Genomic DNA, 20,145 nt, shown 5'->3' on the forward strand with positions numbered 1-20,145 from the left:
CATCTGTGTTCATAGAATGCTTCAAGTGAAATGCACCACAGCTATGTGGGAATAAAATTCTGGCAACAAATAATCTTGACCAAGTACTTAAAATTTGATAATTGCCAACTCTGTAAAGCAGAAGTGAAGACAGACAACCTTAATAGTGTAACCTGCAAGTCACAGTTCACAAAGACAATATGAAGTCTCATAGTCCGCTTAAGGATGCAGAGCTGATTACCTCTCACATTGAACTGTAAGTGTTTGCCAACATATATTTATATGCAATGCTGCCTTTCTTGGAGATGTGGGGAAACACGTTATCAGTAATTCCTCTGCATTTATAATCTATTATGGCATTTGCATGACAATGCTGCCGTGATCAGAATAAGGTCCACTATGTTAACATTACAGGCATTCAATGACCCTCCTTGTTCAAGTCCTCCATGTATTGAGGATTATGCTAAACAGCCGTTTGTGTGTGATGTAAATACTGACTGCTCACATTACTAAGGACCTGTTCTGCTTCTGGTATTCCACACATGGGACCACTTGAAAATAGCCACAGCAGGGACCATTATCCCTGTCGCTGTGGTGCAATTAAGGTACAGAGAGATAGAGGTGGGTTAGAGTTAGGAACAAATGTGGCTGCAATCCCAGAATCAGCAACAACCTTCATTCTGTTAGCTACAGTTACAACAACAGTCAATTAGACAAGTGATGACGTAAAATAGCAATAAATTTATGAATGTGAGTTCTATTTACAATAAAATAGTCCCCATGTTGCCCTATGTGCCTTCAGAAGCTGTTCTTTATGTTCACCTCCCATGACCTGCACCATGAAGGGTCAGCAGCGACTGACCTGGTAAACAGCTAAGCTTTAAATATGGTGCCAGTGGCAGAAATCCTGTAAAATATTGGCAGTCATGAATGCATCTGTTGTTGGCGAGCACAAGATATTGCAGGTGTGGTGTCTTTGATGCATGGTGCATACACAATGAAATGAGCAGCAGAGAATTGTAAGAGAAAACCCACTGAAGCTCATGGAGCAAAATCCTCCATGAAAATCCCCGGAATTGACACTTAACTGATTTTTGGTACAACTCAGCCCTTAGTTTCCACATGTGCGCTCTCTGCACCCTGGCTAATTAATTATAATAGAAAAGTAGAAAAGGAATCATTGCTTATTATTATAACTAGCAAGCCAGTTTACATTGCTCAGTTTAAAATCAAAAAGCACAGACATGCACAAGTCCAAATATAGTATTCTCAATCTACAGAAGTGAAAATAACCAATAGCATTTATATATATCTTTCTAAAATCCTTCCAGAAAATATTTTAGCACTTACCTCCATTTTTTTGCTGATCTACAATAGAATACTCAGAGTTTACTTAGTAATAATTGCTGGCAACAATTTCCCAGGTTACCGAAGGTCATAAAAACTCCCATTCATCTCTTTAACAACTGTGTTTATCCAGCTAAACCATGTCGCAATAGTTTTTTTTACATACATCGTAAGCTGTAAAATCACTTTTATAAAGACGGTGTTAAGTTTCCTTCAAAGCTGGGCTACAGCTTGATTCCTGCACGCTTGTAGCCAATTGGATTAAAACTATGGAAACTCGACTCTGTGAATCTTCCAAACAGCACCAACAGCAACACAGAAATATGGCCTGGGATTTGATTCCCTTGTGCATATTCAGAGAATGAAACAAAAAATGAAGCAAATCACCAAAGCAATACAATCAGGAATTCTAAGATAAATTATAATTTGGCTTACATTTAGGAAAGTGAAAAATTCTGAATATTCTGAACCATGTTTAACACTGCAATTCAGAAACAGAGAAGGCATTAAACTTAATGTCTGATACTACTGTTTCTTTTTTCAAACATGGTTGAACAAAAAGCTCATAAAACATAGTACAAGAAGATCTCAATATAGTAATATTAGAAATGATGCATGATTGAAATATTCCATTCAAAATAATATTCAAACACAGTCAAACTTATCTGCATATTTTATTTTTTGCTACAAATACATTCTAATTTATTTTCTCAAGTGTGCTATCATTCACTCTTTCCACTAGTATACCTCATTCAATAAAGAATACAGTTGATATGTCTCACTTCACTGTTCAGCATACAACATCCTCGAGAACTAAATTACACATTTAGCTCTGAAAGTACTAATGTTAATGTTCACAGCAACTAGTAATATTTTTGTAGTAACTTTTATACTTCAATATTGTTTGCTGCAACCGACTGACTTGATTTGATTAACAAGAACCATTTAGCTCTTTCAAGGTTGAATGCTGACACTAGTTTTTCCAGCAGAGACATTTTGCTACACTAAAACATTCTGCAGTTGAAATCAAATAACAGTTGTTATTAATCTAATTAAAAAGTTGTAAGTAACTTTCCTGAACAGTGAAAGTTAGCTCAATTTTACAGCTGAATTTGTAACTCTTGAATTAATTTCATTAGAGTTTGTCTTTCATTGTTGTAAAAAAAAGTTCATCATTGTGGATTCATATCTACCAGCTGCAGTACACCAGAACGTCCTGCTCCGTACAACTGCTTCATTCGGGTAATAATGGCAGTTGAATTCATGAACACAGCTGTTGCAGAGTATCAAATGGACTATGTACAGATAACCATACGTACCCAAAATAACTGAAGTGGATCAGCATAGTTTGAGAAAGTACACATTGAACTTTGCTAAATACTTGCTCAAACCTTACTGTGATAGAGGCACATGTGATACAATTCAAAGAAGAATATAAAATTTAAATAAATTAAAATCTGGAAGAAAAATAGCAACTAATGAATTGTTTCCTCTGCAATTATCACTCCAGCAACGCCTTTAACTATTTGACCTTGGCAGCTTACTGTTTTATAAGGCAACTTAAATGTGTTCAGTCAAAGTGTCTGTACTTGCATTCCATGGTCACAGATAACACCATACAAATATAAAAACTGGTTCAAATTCAGTCCAACAGATGTGAACAAAAATTTCTATTAATTGTTATTAAATGATACACTCCATAACACTTGTGGTTGTCATAGTCTTAAGCTATTTGCATATTTCTCTTTTAGTAAATTCATTAGCCAAATTCAAGGCCAAACAGAAAGGTAAAATACTGGATATGATAAACAGACCATGACAGTAAGGGCAAAAGAGTATAAATCTAAGAATAAACAAACAGATAAGACAAGAACTTACAAAGAAATTAAAAGAATAAAACTGAAGACTCTGCATCTGAACGCAAGTAACATTTAAATCAAAACATACTACTGAGAGTGCAATCAGAAACAAATAAGTCTGATCTGGTAGCCATTATAGAGACATGGCTGAAGGATGACATGGATAGGGACCTGAATGTTGGAAGTTACAGGGCAGCTAAGAATGACCAGAAAGTTGGAAAATGTGGAGGGGTGGATCTGTTAGTTAAATGAGCCAAGATAAAATAAAGCAAAACATGTGAAAAGGGGGACATAGTAGAGTGCATACCTCCACTAGGCTGTGTTAATTGTTATTTTCTTGAAAGTTGCGACTGCTTGTTTACTGTTTTGTTACTACAAAGTTGAAAATAGAAACATGTTTATGAAGGCCTTCCATTTTATTGAGGTGACTTCAAACTGATCCAAATGCACTTACCTGTTCTGAAGCCACTGTTTGAAGTTTGACAGCTCTGACAAATTACATCACAATAACTGATACAGTCCATAACATTTTAAAGTAATCAGCAACGTTCAAAATCAAACAACCCACAAAATTCAAAGGAAAAGAGTCAGCGCACCCTATCTCCCCGAGTTAGCAGACCCTTCAATAAATTCCAGAATCAGTATCCACACCTTTGCGAAAAAACTAATCAGTCTTTTTTCTAGGGCCATGCTGTATCTGTGCATCAAGTTTCTTTGAAATTCATCCATTAGTTTCTGAGATATATTGTTTACAGACTAACAGGGATCAAAACATTATCTTCACCCATGTTCTGTGGAGGAGTAAAAGCTGTTGGAAGGAGGAAGCGAAGGAAGACTGGTGTGAGGAGCTCTCAATAAGTCATGCATATCTACCCAGTGTTCAGGGGACAATTCCTTTTCTGAACACCAGTGAAGAACAACCATGTGAGCTATCTGTACTTCAGCAAAAGCATAACTCATTGACATATGCCACTTGCTGCACTCATAATTGCAACCACACAGCAGAGTGAAGGTGACCATGGAATGAAATTTCATGTACTAATCTCCTGTTGGCTGGAACAAGCAAATTTTGTGACATAGAATCTCTACAGTGTGGAAGAAGGCCATTCAGCCCATCGGGTCCATACCAACTCTCCAAACAGCATCCCACCCAGACCGACCCACTGTCTCCCATTCTATATCTGTAACCCTGCATTTCCAATGGTTAATCCACCTAATCTGCACATTCCTGAACACTATGGGCAATTTAACATTATGGTTAATCCACCTAACCTGCACATGGAGTCATTCAGCATGGAAACTGACCTATCAGTCCAACTCACCCATACTGACCAGATATCCTAAATTAATCTAGTCCCATTTGCCAGAATTTGACCCATATCCCTCTAAACCTTTCCTATTCATGTATCCATCCAGATACTTTTTGAATATTGTAATTATCTTGCAGCTATCCATCCACTGTCATGTAAGGGAGGTCATAGAGTCTATATGTTCAGAGACAACTAATAACACTTCATTTTCTTGTGCTAGAAAGTAGAAGACAGAGACTTGCACACGGCTCCGCAAGGATTGCAGAATTCCCCGTAATGTAGTCAACAATTCATTGCAAACAGGTTGCCATATAAATGCCAGATGCCGATTCACAAGTACCACTACAGCACACAAATATTGTTGGACTTAGCTTGAGCTGCAATGGAAGCTATGACATCAGCTGTTGGACGCTACATTATGGTTGGGACTCATAGTGTATGAGTGGTGTTGTTCAGAAGTCACCATATATTTCTTCATTTCACTGTCTTCCTGCTCATCCTCTGCTGATTGATCAAGTTGCAATTCTTAGATGTCTGAAAGGAGAAATGCATGAGGGAAGATTGTTGGGAGGGGACTGGAGGAAAATCAAAACTGCATGCTTGCACTGTCTACACCTTCTCAATCAGAAGGAGCATAGGATGAAAGCGAAGTGGAATGTGAACAAAAGAATGATATGGTATGAACATATCGTTATCTTTGATGCTTTCAACCTTGCCACAGTCTTGGTGTGTTCACTCCAATGATTTGAGCACCATATCTTTTATTACTGAAGACATGTAGCAACACCTGCCCCTGCCTGTTAGGTGTTGGTGACTTTGGCTGTGTACCAAAACACCCTCCAAAGGAGAGAGAGGTATATCAATGAATGTGGTTCATTCATGGAGGATAAGGTCAGGGATATGGAGATGTGAAGTCGTAAATGTCTGATGTCCTGGGTGTTGTCTGAAATGAGACAGTAGAGACACTTCATCAAGAGAAGAAAGTAAGGATCCTGAAGCACTGTGCAAGTATCCAAATGTATGTCTACCCCAGGATTTTGACTGGCAGTATATTTGCAAGGATTTGGGATCATCTACATTATTTCAATAACCCACTAAAACTGCTTCCAGATAATGTCCTTTAAAATGCATGGAAGGGAGGGCCAGCCATGCCTGCAAGGTCAACTATGTCCGTAAAACTCATGAGTACACCACTGGACTCTAACATGGATATTCAATAAAGAATGAACTAAAAACACAACCTTGTTTCTTCCACCAAAAAGGAAATATCCTGAACTTCCCTCAAACAATCAATGTGTGCCAACCATAAGACACACCAGTATGTTGAGATCTTTGGATAAGCTTGCCCTAGAAATAATAATAATAATTCATACATTAGAAAAGTGAAATAGAACAAAGAACAAAGAAAGTTTACAGCCCAGGAACAGGCCCTTCAGCCCTCCAAGCCTGAGCCGATCCAAATCTACTGTCTAAACCTATCGCCCAATTCCTAAGCATCTGTATCCCTCTGCTCCCCACATACTTGTGCATCTGTCCAGACGCATTTTAAATGAATCTACCCATGCCTGCCTATACTATCTCTGCTGGCAATGTGTTCCAAGCACCTACCACCCTCTGTGTAAAGTACTTGCCACGTGTATTCTTCCTTAAACTTTTCACCTCTCACCTTGAAAGCGTGCCCTCTCATTATTGAATCCTTCACCCTGAAAAAAGCTTACCTCTATCTACCCTGTCTATGCCCTTCATGATTTTGTAGACCTCAATCAGGTACCCCCTCAATCTCCTTTCTTCTAATGAAAACAGTCCTAACCTACTCAACCTCGCTTCATAGCCAGCACCTTCCATACCAAGCAACATGCTTGTAAACCTTCTCTGCATTCTCTCCAAAGTGTCCACATCCTTTTGGTAATGTGGTGACCAGAAATGTGCAAATTATTCTAAATGCGACCAAACCAATGTCTTGTACAATTTTAACATGACCTGCTAGCTCTTATACTCAGTACCCCGTCTGATGGAGGCAAGCACAGCGTATGCCTCTTGACCACTCTATCCACCTGTGCAGCAACCTTCAGGGTACAATGGACCTGAACTCCCAGATCTTTCTGCTCATCAACTTTTCCCAAGGCTCTTCCGTTTACTGTATATTCCTCTCAAATTAGACCTCCCAAAATACATCAGCTCACATTTGCCTGGATTGAACTCCATCTGCCACTTCTCTGCCCAACCCTCCAGTCTATCGATATTCTCCTGTATTATTTGACAGTCCCTTGTGCTTTCTGCTACTCCACCAATCTTTGTGTCATCTGCAAACTTGCTGATCAAACCAACAGCGCGCTCATCCAGATCATTTATGTATATTACAAGCAACAGTGGTTCCCAATACTGACCCCTGTGGAACACCACTGGTCACCTTTCTCTATTTTGAGAAACTCCCTTCAACAACTACTCTTTGTCTCCTGTTGCTCAACCAGTTCTTTACCCACCTAGCTAGAACACCCTGCATACCATTTGACTTCACTTTCGCCATTAGTTTACCATGGGGAACCTTAGCAAATGCCTTACTAAAGTTCATATATATGACATCTACAGCCCTTCCTTCATCTATCAACTTGGTCACTTCCTCAAAGAGCTCTATTAAGTCAATAAGACACGATCTCCCCCACACAAAACCATGTTGCCTATCACTGATAAGCCCATTCTTTTCTAAAAATAAAGATTTTATCCCTCAGTAAGTTCTCTAGCAACTTTCCCACCACTGACGTCAGGCTCACTGGTCTGTAGTTACTCGGAATATCCCTACTACCCTTCTTGTACAAGGGGGTAACACGAGTAACCCTCCAGTCCTCTGGCACCTCACCTGTGTTTAAAGATACTACAAAGATATCTGTCAGGGCCCCAGCTATTTCCTCTTTCGCCTCCCTCAGCAACCTGGGATAAATCCCATCCGGTCCTGGGGATTTGTCCACCTTAATAACCTCTAGCCTACCCAAAACATCTTCCTTACTTATGTCAACATATCCAGACTAATCAAACTTCTATCTCTAATCTCAACATCCATCATGTCCTTCTCCTCAGTGAACACTGATGCAAATAATCATTCAGAATCCCACCCATTCTCTCAGGTTCGACACATGGCCTTCCTTCCTTATCCTTTAGAGGACCAATCCTTTCTCTAGTTACCCACTTGCTTCTTATATAAGAATAAAATGCTTTGGGAATCTCCTTAATTCTGCTTGCTAAAGCTATTTCAAGACCCCTTTTAGCCCACTTGATTCCTCATTTAAGACTTCTCCTACTCTCTTGATATTCCTCCAGGGCCAATTCTGTTCTTAGCTGCCTGGACCTTATGTATGCTTCCCTTTCCTCTTGACTAGTCGTATGGTTTCTCCTGTCATCCACGGTTCATGAACCTTGCCTTTCCTATCCTTTGCTTTCAACAGGACATGCCTATCCTGCACTATCTTTAACCTATCTTTGAAAGCCTTCCACATATTAAATGTGGACTTCCCTTCAAATAGCTGTGTCCAATCCACATTTCTCAGCTCCTGCCTAATTTTGATATAATTGGTCTTAGCTCAGTTTAGTACTCTTCCCTTAGGGCCACTCTCATCTTTGTCTATGAGTATTCTAAAGCTTACAGAATTGTGGTCACTGTTCCCAAAGTAATCCACCACCGCAACTTCTACCACCTGGCCTGGCTCATTTCCCAGTACCAGGTCCAATATGGCCCCTTCCCTCACCGGACTGTTGACATACTGCTCTATAAAACTCTCCTGGATGCTTCTTACAAATTCTGCCCCATCCAGACCTCTGACACTAAGTGTATCCCAGTCAACGTTGGGAAAATTAAAATCTCCCATCACCACATCACCATCTGTTGCCTCTACATCTTTCCATAATCTGTTTACCTATTTGTTCTTCTACCTCACGCTTACTGTTGGGAGGCCTGTAATACAGCCCCAATAATGTAACTGCACCCTTCTTATTTCCCAGCGCCACCCATAATGCCTCACTACTCAAATCCTCCATAATGTCCTTACAGCTGTGATATCATTCCTGACCAGCAATGCAACGCCTCCCCCCCCCCCCTTTTACTTCCCTTCCTGTCCTATCTGAAGCATCTATATCCTCTAACATTTAGTTGCCAATCATGCACTTCCTTTAACCAAGCCTCTGTGATTGCAATAACGTCATACTCCCAGGCATCAATCCAAGCCCTAAGTTCATCTGCCTTGCCCACTATACTCCTTGCATTAAATTATATGCACTTCAGGCCACCAGTTCTTTTGCAATCATCTGCTCTCTGTCTGCTCTTCCCCTTATTAATGCTAACTTCATGATTCTTACAATCTCCAATTTCCACCTCACTGTCAACTTGTCTTTTCTCCTAATTCCCAGTCTCCTGCCACATTAGCTTAAAATCTCCCCAACAGCAGTAGCAAAAACTCCCCCAAGGACGTTAGTTCTAGTCTGGTTCAGATATAGACCATCCAATTTGTAATAGTCCCATCTTCCCCAGAACCGGTCCCAATGTCCAACAAATCTGAACCCCTCCCTCCTACACCATCCCTCAAGCCATGTGTTCACCCTGCCTATTCTTTCATTTCTATGCTGGCTAGCACGTGGCACTGGCAGTAATCCCAAGATCACTACCTTTGAGGTCCTCCTCTTTAACTTCTCTCCGAGCTCCCCGAATGCTGCTTTCAGGACCTCATCTCATTTTTTATTTATATCGTTGATGCCTATATGCATCAAGACAACTGGCTGTTCACCCATCCCCTTTTTAGAATGCTCTGCAGCTAATTGGTGACATCCCTGACCTGAGCACCTGGGAGGCAACGTACCATTCGCGAGTCCTGTTTTTGGCCACAGAACCGCCTATCTACTCCCTTTACAATAGAATCCCCTATGACAAAATTCCTACGAGTCATTCTCCTGCCCTTCTGAACAGCAGTGCCTGCCACGGTGCCATGATCTTGACAACTGCTGCCTTCCCCTGGTGAGCCATCTCCCCTAACAGTATCCAAAATGGTATATCTGTTTTGGACGGAGATAACCACAAGGGACACCTGCACTGCCATCCTACTCTTTTCCTGCCTTTTGATCACCCATTCACTGCCTCCCTCAGCAATCCTAACCTGCGGTGTGACCAGTTCACTATAGGTGCAATCCACAACTTCCTCAGCATCGCGGATGCTCCACAGTGAGTCTATTCACAGCTCCAGAGCTGTCATGTGGTCAAACAAGAGCTGCAGCTGGAAACAAATGTAAGAATCAGGAACATCAGCTTCTGTAAGGTAAGGCTTTTTATTTTTTCTCTTTCTTTTCTTTCGTATATTAAGTGAAATATTAACAAGAGCAATTTATTTTTGTAAAACACTCCTGTCAACTTTGTGCTTTTAAGGTTTATCTCCCTGTCAATGTAGGTGACCTGGTCATGGTGCAGAGCTACTTGTACGATAAGCGAACTCTTGATTAAGCTGCCCATAGATGCAATATTGTCAACTGATGGAGGGTTTCACCAATGAAAATTCCCCAACCTATAAATCAAATGCATCTGCATGCACATTCCTGGCACTTAGAGTTTTAATTATAATTATCTGAGAAACAGCAAAAAGATTAAGAAGTAAAAATTCCTCTCTTTCCTGCTTGCAAGAATACAAAGTATTCCATCATGTGAGCCATGTTGTGCATTTTTATGCATTTTCTCGAATACATAGAAAAGCATATATGATTTTCTCATTTTTAATGTAAAATTAACCTGTAATTATAAACACAATTTATTCACACAATTTTAATTTTTCAAAATGAATGGGTGAGGTGTATGAGCACTAGTGCTGTCACACCCTCCCTTGTTGCACTGTAATTCATTCTTCCTCCTCCTGAGAAATTCTTCAACAATGTTTCAGCACCTGCTCTAGCCAGAACTTAGAACCTTTAAGAGGTGCGGCCTCTTTTTAAGTCGTCCCCGTCAGCTTTAAGGAATGGTTGACTTGCACAAGCTTGTGAGGTGTGCTCTCATTCAACACTGCATTTAATGCTGTTTCCAAGCTGCAATCACGCAAATCAGCAGAAAGTACAAATTTGGCAACTGGCAGTATCTGAAGCAATGGGTACAGGTTAATATTGCATTGCAATCTCCACGTATTTTCTTGAAGGTCATGAAGTTTACACCCTGCCCCCAATAATTCCTAATGTACTTTGAAGGCTAATTTTGTTTGATAATATTCCTATAAAATGCCTTGAGATTTTTTACTAGATTAATTAAACAATAAAAATGCAGATTTTTCTTGTATCATAGAAACTTTAGGGAAAATGCAACGACCAGCACCAACTGCTGCAAGTGGCCTTTTTCTGACCTCAAGAAAGCCTTTCAATCTGTGAACTGGAAAGTCTTATGAAGTATTTTCCCCAATTTTGGCTCCCCTCAGATGTCATGCAATGCCTATCGCAGTGAAGTCAGAGCTCAAGCAAAGTCATTGCATCAACCCTTTTCTCAATATGAAACCTCTCCTCCAGCAAACTATTGAGAATACAGACAATTGGAAAACTGATCAATCTATGTTACTTTCAATTCAAAACAAAAATCACTCCAATCTCAGTTATTGAGTTTCAGTATGCAGCATGTTTGTGTGTGTGTAATCACTCAGAAACTGACTGCCGGGTCATTGTTAAGTTTCTCTCCAATGGTTATGAGAAAGTAAGCTTTTAACAAAACATCTGGAAAAGTATGGACCTCCTCCAACCAGCTCCGCAGCATAAGGGAAAATGTTTAAACATTTCCATGGACATACAAAGAACAAAGAACAAAGGACAAAGAACACCACATCATAAGTACAGGCCCTTTGGCCCTTCAAGCCTGCGCCAACACATTTTACCCTTTCATACAAAAACTGTCTTGACTTATAGGATCCGTACCCCTCTATTCCCTTCCTATTCATGTATTCGCCCAGGTGCTTCTTGAATGCTGCTATTGAGTCTGCTTCCACCACCTCCTCCGGCAGCCTGTTCCAGGTACTCATGACCCTTTGTGTAAAAAACTTGCCTCACGCATCTGTCTTAGCCTTCTCCCACCCTGCACCTTGAACCTGTGTCCCTTAGTAATTGATCCCTCCACCCTGGGGAGAATGCCTCATACTTCATACTCTCTCCATGCCATTCACAAACTCATAAACTTCTGTCAGGTCGCCCCTCAATCTCCTGCAATCCAGTGAAAACAAACTCAGTCTATCCAACCTTTCCTCATAGATAAAATCCCCCATACTATGCAAATCCTGATATTTTTTTTGTCTATACCTTCTCCAAAGATCCCCATCATTCTGGTAATGAGATGACCAGAACTGTATACAATATTCCGAGTGTGGCCTAACTAAAGTTTTATAAAGCTGCAGCATAACTTGTCTATCCCTATACTCAATGCTCCTTCCAATGAAGGTAAGCATGCCATAAGTTTTTTTTATAACTTTATTTACCTTCAGTGATCTGTGGACCTGTATACTCAGATCCCTCTGCATATCAATACTCCTTAGGGCTCTGCCATTCACTGTATAATCTCCATCTGTACTTGATTTTCCAAAAAGCATCACCTCATATTTTCCCAGATTAAACTCCATCTATCATTTTTCTGCCCATACCTCCTCTGACAATCCTCCTCACTGTCTGCAACACCACCAATCTTTGTATCGACTGCAAACGTACAACTTAGCCCAGCTACATTTTCCTCCAAATCATTTACCATAAACTGTAGCGGTCCCAGCACTGATCCCTGTGGAACACCATTAGTCACAACCTCCATTCCAAAAAGCATCCTTTCGCTGCTATCCTCTGTCTCCTATGACTAAGCTAGTTCTGTATCTATCTTGCCAGCTTACCCCAATACCATGTGACTTCATCTTTTGTACCAGTCTGCTATGAGGGACCTTGTCAAAGACTTTACTGAAGTCCATGTAGACAACATCAACTGCTTTTCCCTCATCAGATGTGGACTAGTTTCATACTTTAGGAGCTTTCTCTTAATGAAGTAAAACAAAAAAATATTAAAATTCATCATTGTTACCAATGTACTAGTGCAGCTTTGACCTACTGAGGAAAAATGTGTTTGAGGACCATGATCTAAAGCCAGACACTAATGTCCTAGTTTACACAATTGTAGTGATCCCAATACTCTTTTTGGCTTCAGCAACATGAACAACTTACAAGCCAGAGCTTCAAAGCATTGCAGAAGTGCCATTTCTTGTTTTTGCAAGACTAATAAATACCATGGAAATAAAGCAACATTCTCTTCCAAATCAACATGACCAGAATTAAGGCACTAACCACTCAAAACTGCTCCTCTGGGCAGGATGTGTTGCTTGTATGTCTGAAGCAAGTGCTCTATCTGGAACTCAGATGCAGCAGGACGCTTCCAGATGGATTGCACAAGTGCTATCTGGAATCACAGATTCACAGATCTTCAAAAGTTCCTAGAGGTCAAAATCCTCACCAAATCAAAGGAGCAGCTGGCTTACGATTGACCAGAATACAGAAGGTCAAATGACAGTGGTAAACTCCAATAGTATGGTGATATCTTAATCTGACAATGTGTGCTTCGCTCTCTGTCAAAATAGTCAAAACCCTTGGTACATACAGTAATCCTCTATGTCCATGAAATCAGGAATCATGAATTTGATTAATCTATGCCAAAAAATAAGTAACACCAAAAATCAACATCCCCGAGCAAAAAGTGAATAACCATGACTTTTAACCTATTTGTAACCTGTTATTAATGAGCTCCACACTTGCAAATTTCATCATTCGCAGGGTTTCTCAGGAACAGTAGCCTTGCGGATACAGAGGAATGACTGTACATGCTTTCTCATGCAATACGCTCGAAATTTCTAGCCACTAAATTTCTTCTTTCCAACAGAACAAAGCCGATTCCACACAATACCTACATAAGTGCTCCTTTCTGTAAATCAGATTTTGGCTGTTTTAAACAATATCTCTCTTTCAGCACACTACAGAAACAAAAAGGTATTTAAATCAATGGGATCAGGTCCAGTTATGCTACTAGGATAAAGCTAGGCCATGAAGTAAATCCACATAAGATTACTTACAGTGTGGAAACAGGCCCTTCGACCCAACAAGTCCACACCGACCCTTCGAAGAGCAACGCACCCAGACCCATTCCCCTCCATTTACCTCTTCACCTAACACTGGGGGCAATTTAACATGGCCAATTCACCTAACCTGGAGAAAGTGAGGACTGCAGATGCTGGAGATCAGAGCTTAAAAATGTTTTGCTGGAAAAGCGCAGCAGGTCAGGCAGTATCAAAGGAACAGGAGAATCGACGTTTCAGGCATATGTCAATTCTCCTGTTCCTTTGATGCTGCGCTTTTCCAGCAACACATTTTTAAATTCACCTAACCTGCACAGTTTTGGACTGTGGGAGGAAACCCACACAGACATGGGGAGTATGTGCAAACTCCACACAGACAGATGCCTGAGGCGAGAATTGACCACGGTCTCTGGTGCTGTGAGGCAGCAGTGCTAACCACCGTGCCACCCACATCTGACATTATTTTAATCACAAAAAATATGATTGAATTCTGGGTGATTTGGTACAGGATAATATTTCAGAGCTGAATTTTACCAGATCTTGGCAAAGAGTCAGTGTTGACAAGTATGGTGGAGATTGTTTCTCCATGACCCCCTGTGAGATTTCACACATTACCAATCAATATTCACCTCATTACTGCATCCCAGTTGGCATCTGCTCATCTTATTCTCCCTGTAACCACTAATTAATATATTCAGTACTGCCAGAGCTTCTCATGATTGCTGACATTCATAGTACATTTGAAGCCCAGCCATGCACCTGGTCAAGCACTGGCAGTCTACAGCTGCCTTTCATAACGTTGAAGTCCTGGTGGAGAGGCAGTGCACATAGTCACTGTCTATGGAATATGCTCTGAGATGTTGATGATTTGGAGTCATAGAGTTGTATAGCACAAAAACTGACCCTTCAGTCAAACTCGTCCACCTCAACTAGATATGTGAAATTAATCTAATCCCATTTGCCAGCATTTGGCCCAAATCCATCTAAACCCTTCTCTTTCATATACCCATCCAGATGCCTATTAAATGTTATAATTGTCCGAGGATCCACTATCTCCTCTGTCAGCTCTTCCATATATGCACCACCCCCTGCATGAAAAAGTTGTCCCTTAGGTCCCTTTTAAAGCTTTCCCCTCTCACCCTAAACCTATGCCCTCTATTTTTGGGCTCCCCCACCCCAGGGAAAAGACCTATCCATTCCCCTTCTCGATTTTATAAACCCCTCAGCCTCTGACACCACAAGGAAAGTAGCCTAAACCTATTCAGCCTCTCCCTATAGCTCAAAGCCCTTACCCTGGCAACATACTTGTAAACTGCTTCTGAACCCTTTCAAGTTTCATTACACCCTTCCTATAGCAGGGAGACCAGAATTACATGCATTATTCCAAAACTGAGGATCAGCGGAGCAAGCAACAAGCTAGATTGGTCACATAACCAATCTGACTTTCATATTGGGAATTGTCATCATCTCGTTTCTATCTGGAAGGTATCAATGTGGTGAGATTAACCAGTAAGGACATGTTAATGCATGCCTCTTGCCTCTCACAAATGAAAATCTCGTCTCACTATTCCACACTTGCCTGGAAAATGGGTCATTTTGCTCTCAAAATGAGGAATCTCCTGACTGCTGATCTCATGTGGCCGTTCACCATTCTTGCTGACATCCATGTTGTTTCATGGCTGAGAAAATTCAGCTTTAATTTTGTTTTTTTAAAGCATTGTTCAAATTCTTTCTGGCACCTACCATTTCAATCAGGTTACACTGAAATTGTCTGTGTCCATTTTGCATAGGTCTGTTCCAGACAGCAAATGACATCTGTCTCGCAATAGGAATTGCAATGAAATGATGGATTAAATGAATAACTGTAACAATACTCATTACTTTCCATCAAAAGTAATCAAATGTTATTGAAGCACACTGACTTCAATATGTGTCTCCAATGGATCGAAGTGATGTGCTCAGTGTGTGAGTGAAGACAGGACTCTTTCTACTTTTGCCTGCTGCTTGTTTCTCATTTTTAGCTCACACTGCTGACTAACAATAATGTGAAAGAGGCAACTAATTATGCAACTCTGTCTATGTCAGTTCACAACCTCTCTAATGACAAAATCCTCAGTTGTGCCTCCTCACAGTGACTCAAGGTCACTTGCAAACCAAATGCCCAATTATGGCCAAATAGTTCCACTACCTTATGAATAGATGGCCCAAGGAAGTATAAGGTTCAAGACGTTGAACCTGATAAAATAAAAAATTCTAGAGTGGATCCCAAAAAAGTACTGATGTCTAAATATGTCATCTTTTCAGGAAATCCTGCAACCAAGCAATGTCTAATGTGGTATAGTGCATTCCTTTCAACTCAGCTGCAGATGTCATGAGAGGAACTCTGATGTTTGGGTGGCTTTAGATTTCCATAGACCTGCCCTTGTGTCCATACTGGAGACCACGCTTTAGTTTCTCTACTGAGCATTAACATTCCAGGGGAGACAGAAGTTATGAGTGATAAACCCAGCTCCTTTTGACATGGAGAATGAGCGCTATGGACTGTTTTCAGCAGTGAAAGGATGCATTGTGTTCCACTAGTCATCCACTGCCCTTCTTAGATTGAACAGCCCCCAACCAGTAAGGAGCTGATCTGCCTCAAATCCAGCTGCTTTGATGGGTGTTTGCAATGAGTATCTGCTCAACATGGGGACAGAAACCATTGGAATGTGCAGACAAATTAAATCAAGGAGAAGAATAATGCGCCAACTCTTCAATTGGCAATCTGGAACATCAGGACTTTATGCACAGGACTGGCAGATGTTATGTAGACAACCATTAACACATATAAGACAGTTGTGATTGAAATGAATTAGCTGATCATCGACATAGCCCCCTTATAAGAGACTAGACTTTCTGAGGGGGAATCACTGAAAGAAAAACATGATGGCAAGATTTTATATTCCCCACCTGCAGATTTACTGACACAATAGAATTGCTCTGACGGTCTTACCATTGGATCCTGCCCCTCCCAATCTCTCTGCAACTTTACGATGGTTCAGATGAAGTCTAGGCCAGCATGTCTGCCCTTGCTCCAGTTCAGACACTTAAGAAATAAATTAAGGAGCACTTAATTTATAAGCACCACTTAGCTTCAATTTTGAGGAGTTCAGGAGTCAGAGAAAAGCCTTGAAAATGACCCTTGGATCTGAGATGGTGGGTCCCTCCATCAATAGCCCCCTAACAACATTGGGCACGACCCATCATCCCAACAAGGTCATCACCTGTAAGAGCTCCCTCCCCCCCAGCATCTCCACCAACAGCCCCAAACCACTATACCGAATCTCCTGGGCCTCACCTCCATTCCTCACCTTGAGACTTCCATAATTACTGGTCCTGGACTCCTGAGATTTACAGAATCTTAGATTTGTGACACATAGAAGGAGGTCATTTGACCTATGTGTCTGCACTGCTGCTGTAAATGAACAGTCCACTTACTGCCATTCTCCTGTTTTCGCTTGCATGCTGTCTCTTTTCAAATTTCCATGGACATCTCTCTTGAATGCCACAATTGAACTGAATTCCACCATATTCTCTAACAGTGCATTCCAAACCCTAACCAGAAAAGATTTTTCCTGATATCACCCAAGTCTTTGACTGTAAACTTTAAATTGGTATCCTTCCTTTCTCCATACTTTCATGAGTGGGAACATTTTCTCCCTATTCGCGCTGTCCAGACTAAGTTCAAAGCAGAAATGCTGTTGTCATAGAGACATCAACCATATAAAAACCTATCAGATTAAAACCACCAGCAAGGTGACTTGAGCAGATGCTCTATGGCAATTTCTACATAGAGCGCAGAAGCAAAATGGAACAGAAGCAAATGTTGCTGGAAATATTGAGCAGGTCTGGCAGCATCTGTGAAGAGAAATCAGAGTTTAGGTTTCCTCAGAGCAGACACAAAATATTAACTCCGATTTCTCTTCACAGATGTTGCCAGATCTGCTGAGCTTTTCCAGCAACGTTTAATTTTGTTTCTGATTTACAGCATCCACAGATCTTTCAGTTTTTATTTAGTAAAATTGAATGTTGAGTCATAGAGTCATAGAGATGTACAGCACGGAAATCGACCCTTCCATCCAACTCGTCCATGCCGACCAGATATCACAACCCAATCTAGTCCCACCTGCCAGCACCCAGCCCATATCCCTCCAAACTCTTCCTTTTCATATACCCATCTAGATGCCTTTTAAATGTTGCAATTGTATGAGCCTCCACCACTTCCTCTGGCAGCTCATTCCATACACGTGCCAACCTCTGAGTGAAGACGTTGCTCCTTAGATCTCTTTTATATCTTTCCCCTCTCACCTAAACCTATGCCCTCTGGACTCCGCCACCCGAGGGAAAAGGCTTGATCTATTTATCGTATCCATGCACTTCATAATTTTACAAAACTTGACAAGATCACACCTCAGCCTCGATGCTCCAGGGAAAACAGCCCCAGCCTATTCAACCTCTCCCTATAGGTCAACTCCTCCAACCCTGGCAATATGCTTGTAAATCTTTTCTGAAACCTTTCAAGTTTCACAACATCTTTCCGATAGGAAGGAGACCAGAATTGCATTTAATATTCCAACAGTGGCCTAACCAATGTCTGTACAGCCGCAACATGACCTCCCAACTCCTGTACTCAATACTCTGACCAATAAAGGAAAGCATACCAAACGCCTTCTTCACTATCCTATCTACCTGCGACTCCACTTTCAAGGAGCTATGAACCTGAACTTCAAGGTCTCTTTGTTCAGCAACACTCCGTAGGACCTTACCATTCAGCGCATATATCCTGCTAAGATTCGCTTACCCAAAATGCAGCATCTTGCATTTATCTAATTTAAACTCCATCTGTCACTCCTCAGCCAATTGGTCCACCTGATCAAGATCCCGTTGTAATCTGAGATAACCTTCTTCACTGTCCACTACACCTCCAATTTTGGTGTCATCTGCAAACTTACCAACTATATCTCTTATGCTTACATCCAAATCATTTATATAAATGACGAAAAGTGGTGGATCCAGCACCAATTCCTATGATACTCCATTGGTCACAGGCCTCCAGTCTGGAAAACAACCCTCCACCACCACCCTCTGTCTTCTACCTTTGAGCCACTTCTGTATCCTAATGGCTAGTTCTCCCTGTATTCCATGAGATCTAACCTTGCTAACCAGTCTCCCATGAGGAACCTTATCCAACACCTTACTGAAGTCCATATAGAGCATGTCTACCACTCTGCCCTCATCAATCCTCTTTGTTACTTCTTCAAAAAACTCAATCAAGTTTGTGAGGCATGATTTCCCACACACAAAGCTATGCTGACTATTCCTAATTAGTCTTTGCCTTTCCAAATGCATGTATATCCTGTCCCTCGGGATTCCCTCTAACAATATGCCCAAAACTGATGTCAGGCTCACTGGTCTATAGTTCCCTGGCTTGTCTTTACCGCCCTTCTTAAATAGTGGCACCACTTTAGCCAACCTCCAGTCTTCCGGTACCTCACCTGTGACTTGATGATACAAATATCTCAGCAAAAGGCCCAGCAATCACTTCCCTGGCTTCCCACAGAGTCACTGTCTACAATATCACAATCTCAACACATAGGAAACAAAAGTAGAAAAAAACTGACTGGTTTTAAGCTATCATCACTGAGATGGAACTTGTTAATGAAGCAATTGATCTATTCTCAACAATTACGAGACATCTGAAGATTTTGAATGTACTAACAGTCATGTAAATTACTACTGGTTACAAACTTGCTCAAACGTCTGGATGCCTTTCAATGCAGGGGGTGCTAGGGCCAGGCATGAAAGGATTAAAGTGGCTACAGATCCATTTGCAAAACAAAACAACTCAGTTGATAACAAAGGTATAGGAGGCCATCACTAACTACAATATATACAGTTGGAAAAATGGCTAGAACATTACCTAAGTTTACTGTCACTGAAGAAGCTCTACTCACCATAATGAGCTAACTTCAAACTCCAGGAAAGACGTTAGCAAAATCGCAGACCCGCTTGCAATGGGCAGAAGTCTGGTGCTGATACTGCACATGAACTCATGTACATGTGGTATAATTGGAAATAAATATGCTAATGATAATGAGGTCGAAGATACTGATAGTCTGACATCAATTGAGACATGATTGTGTGGAAGAGAAGAAGAATGGTAACAGTAAAAGCGAGCTGTAATCAGTAGGATGTGTGTATTATTAATAACAGGCATTATGGGTCATACTGAGAGTGTGAGAGAGAGTTACTCATCGAATAAGATAGCACAAGCTCAAAGAGTTCAGTCGAGAAACGTGATGGCCAAGAGAGCCTATGTCAGTAAAATCCAAGAAGTAACAATGATACAGACTTAAGTCTGTGGGAGTAGCATATTCCACAGATCAGACTGTAACAACAAAAGGCATGCTAGCAGAGTATTTATTCAAGGCAAGGTGAAGCATCAAGCAAGAGAAACAAGTACTCCAACTGTATCTGCGTGAACTTGTCTGTATCTACTGGACCAAGGGGCAA

At 41.0% G+C, this 20,145-nt stretch overlaps 1 protein-coding gene across 4 annotated transcripts in view; it reads right to left on the minus strand.

The window, feature by feature from the left end:
- Nucleotides 1-20,145, minus strand: part of akap6 (A kinase (PRKA) anchor protein 6) — a 413,822-nt gene that overhangs the window by 297,201 nt on the left and 96,476 nt on the right. The window contains exon 1 of one of the 4 annotated variants that reach the window (XM_072568965.1): nucleotides 1,330-1,385. The exons of the other annotated variants lie outside the window; for them this stretch is intronic. Within the exon in view, the coding sequence (XP_072425066.1) occupies nucleotides 1,330-1,335 (6 nt within the window). The 5' untranslated portion in view covers nucleotides 1,336-1,385. Of the gene's footprint in view, nucleotides 1-1,329; nucleotides 1,386-20,145 lie in introns of those variants that run through there. 4 annotated transcript variants of the gene reach the window in all.

Source organism: Chiloscyllium punctatum, chromosome 4 (assembly GCF_047496795.1).
Source record: "Chiloscyllium punctatum isolate Juve2018m chromosome 4, sChiPun1.3, whole genome shotgun sequence".
In the NCBI taxonomy this organism is placed as follows: Eukaryota; Metazoa; Chordata; class Chondrichthyes; order Orectolobiformes; family Hemiscylliidae; genus Chiloscyllium; species Chiloscyllium punctatum.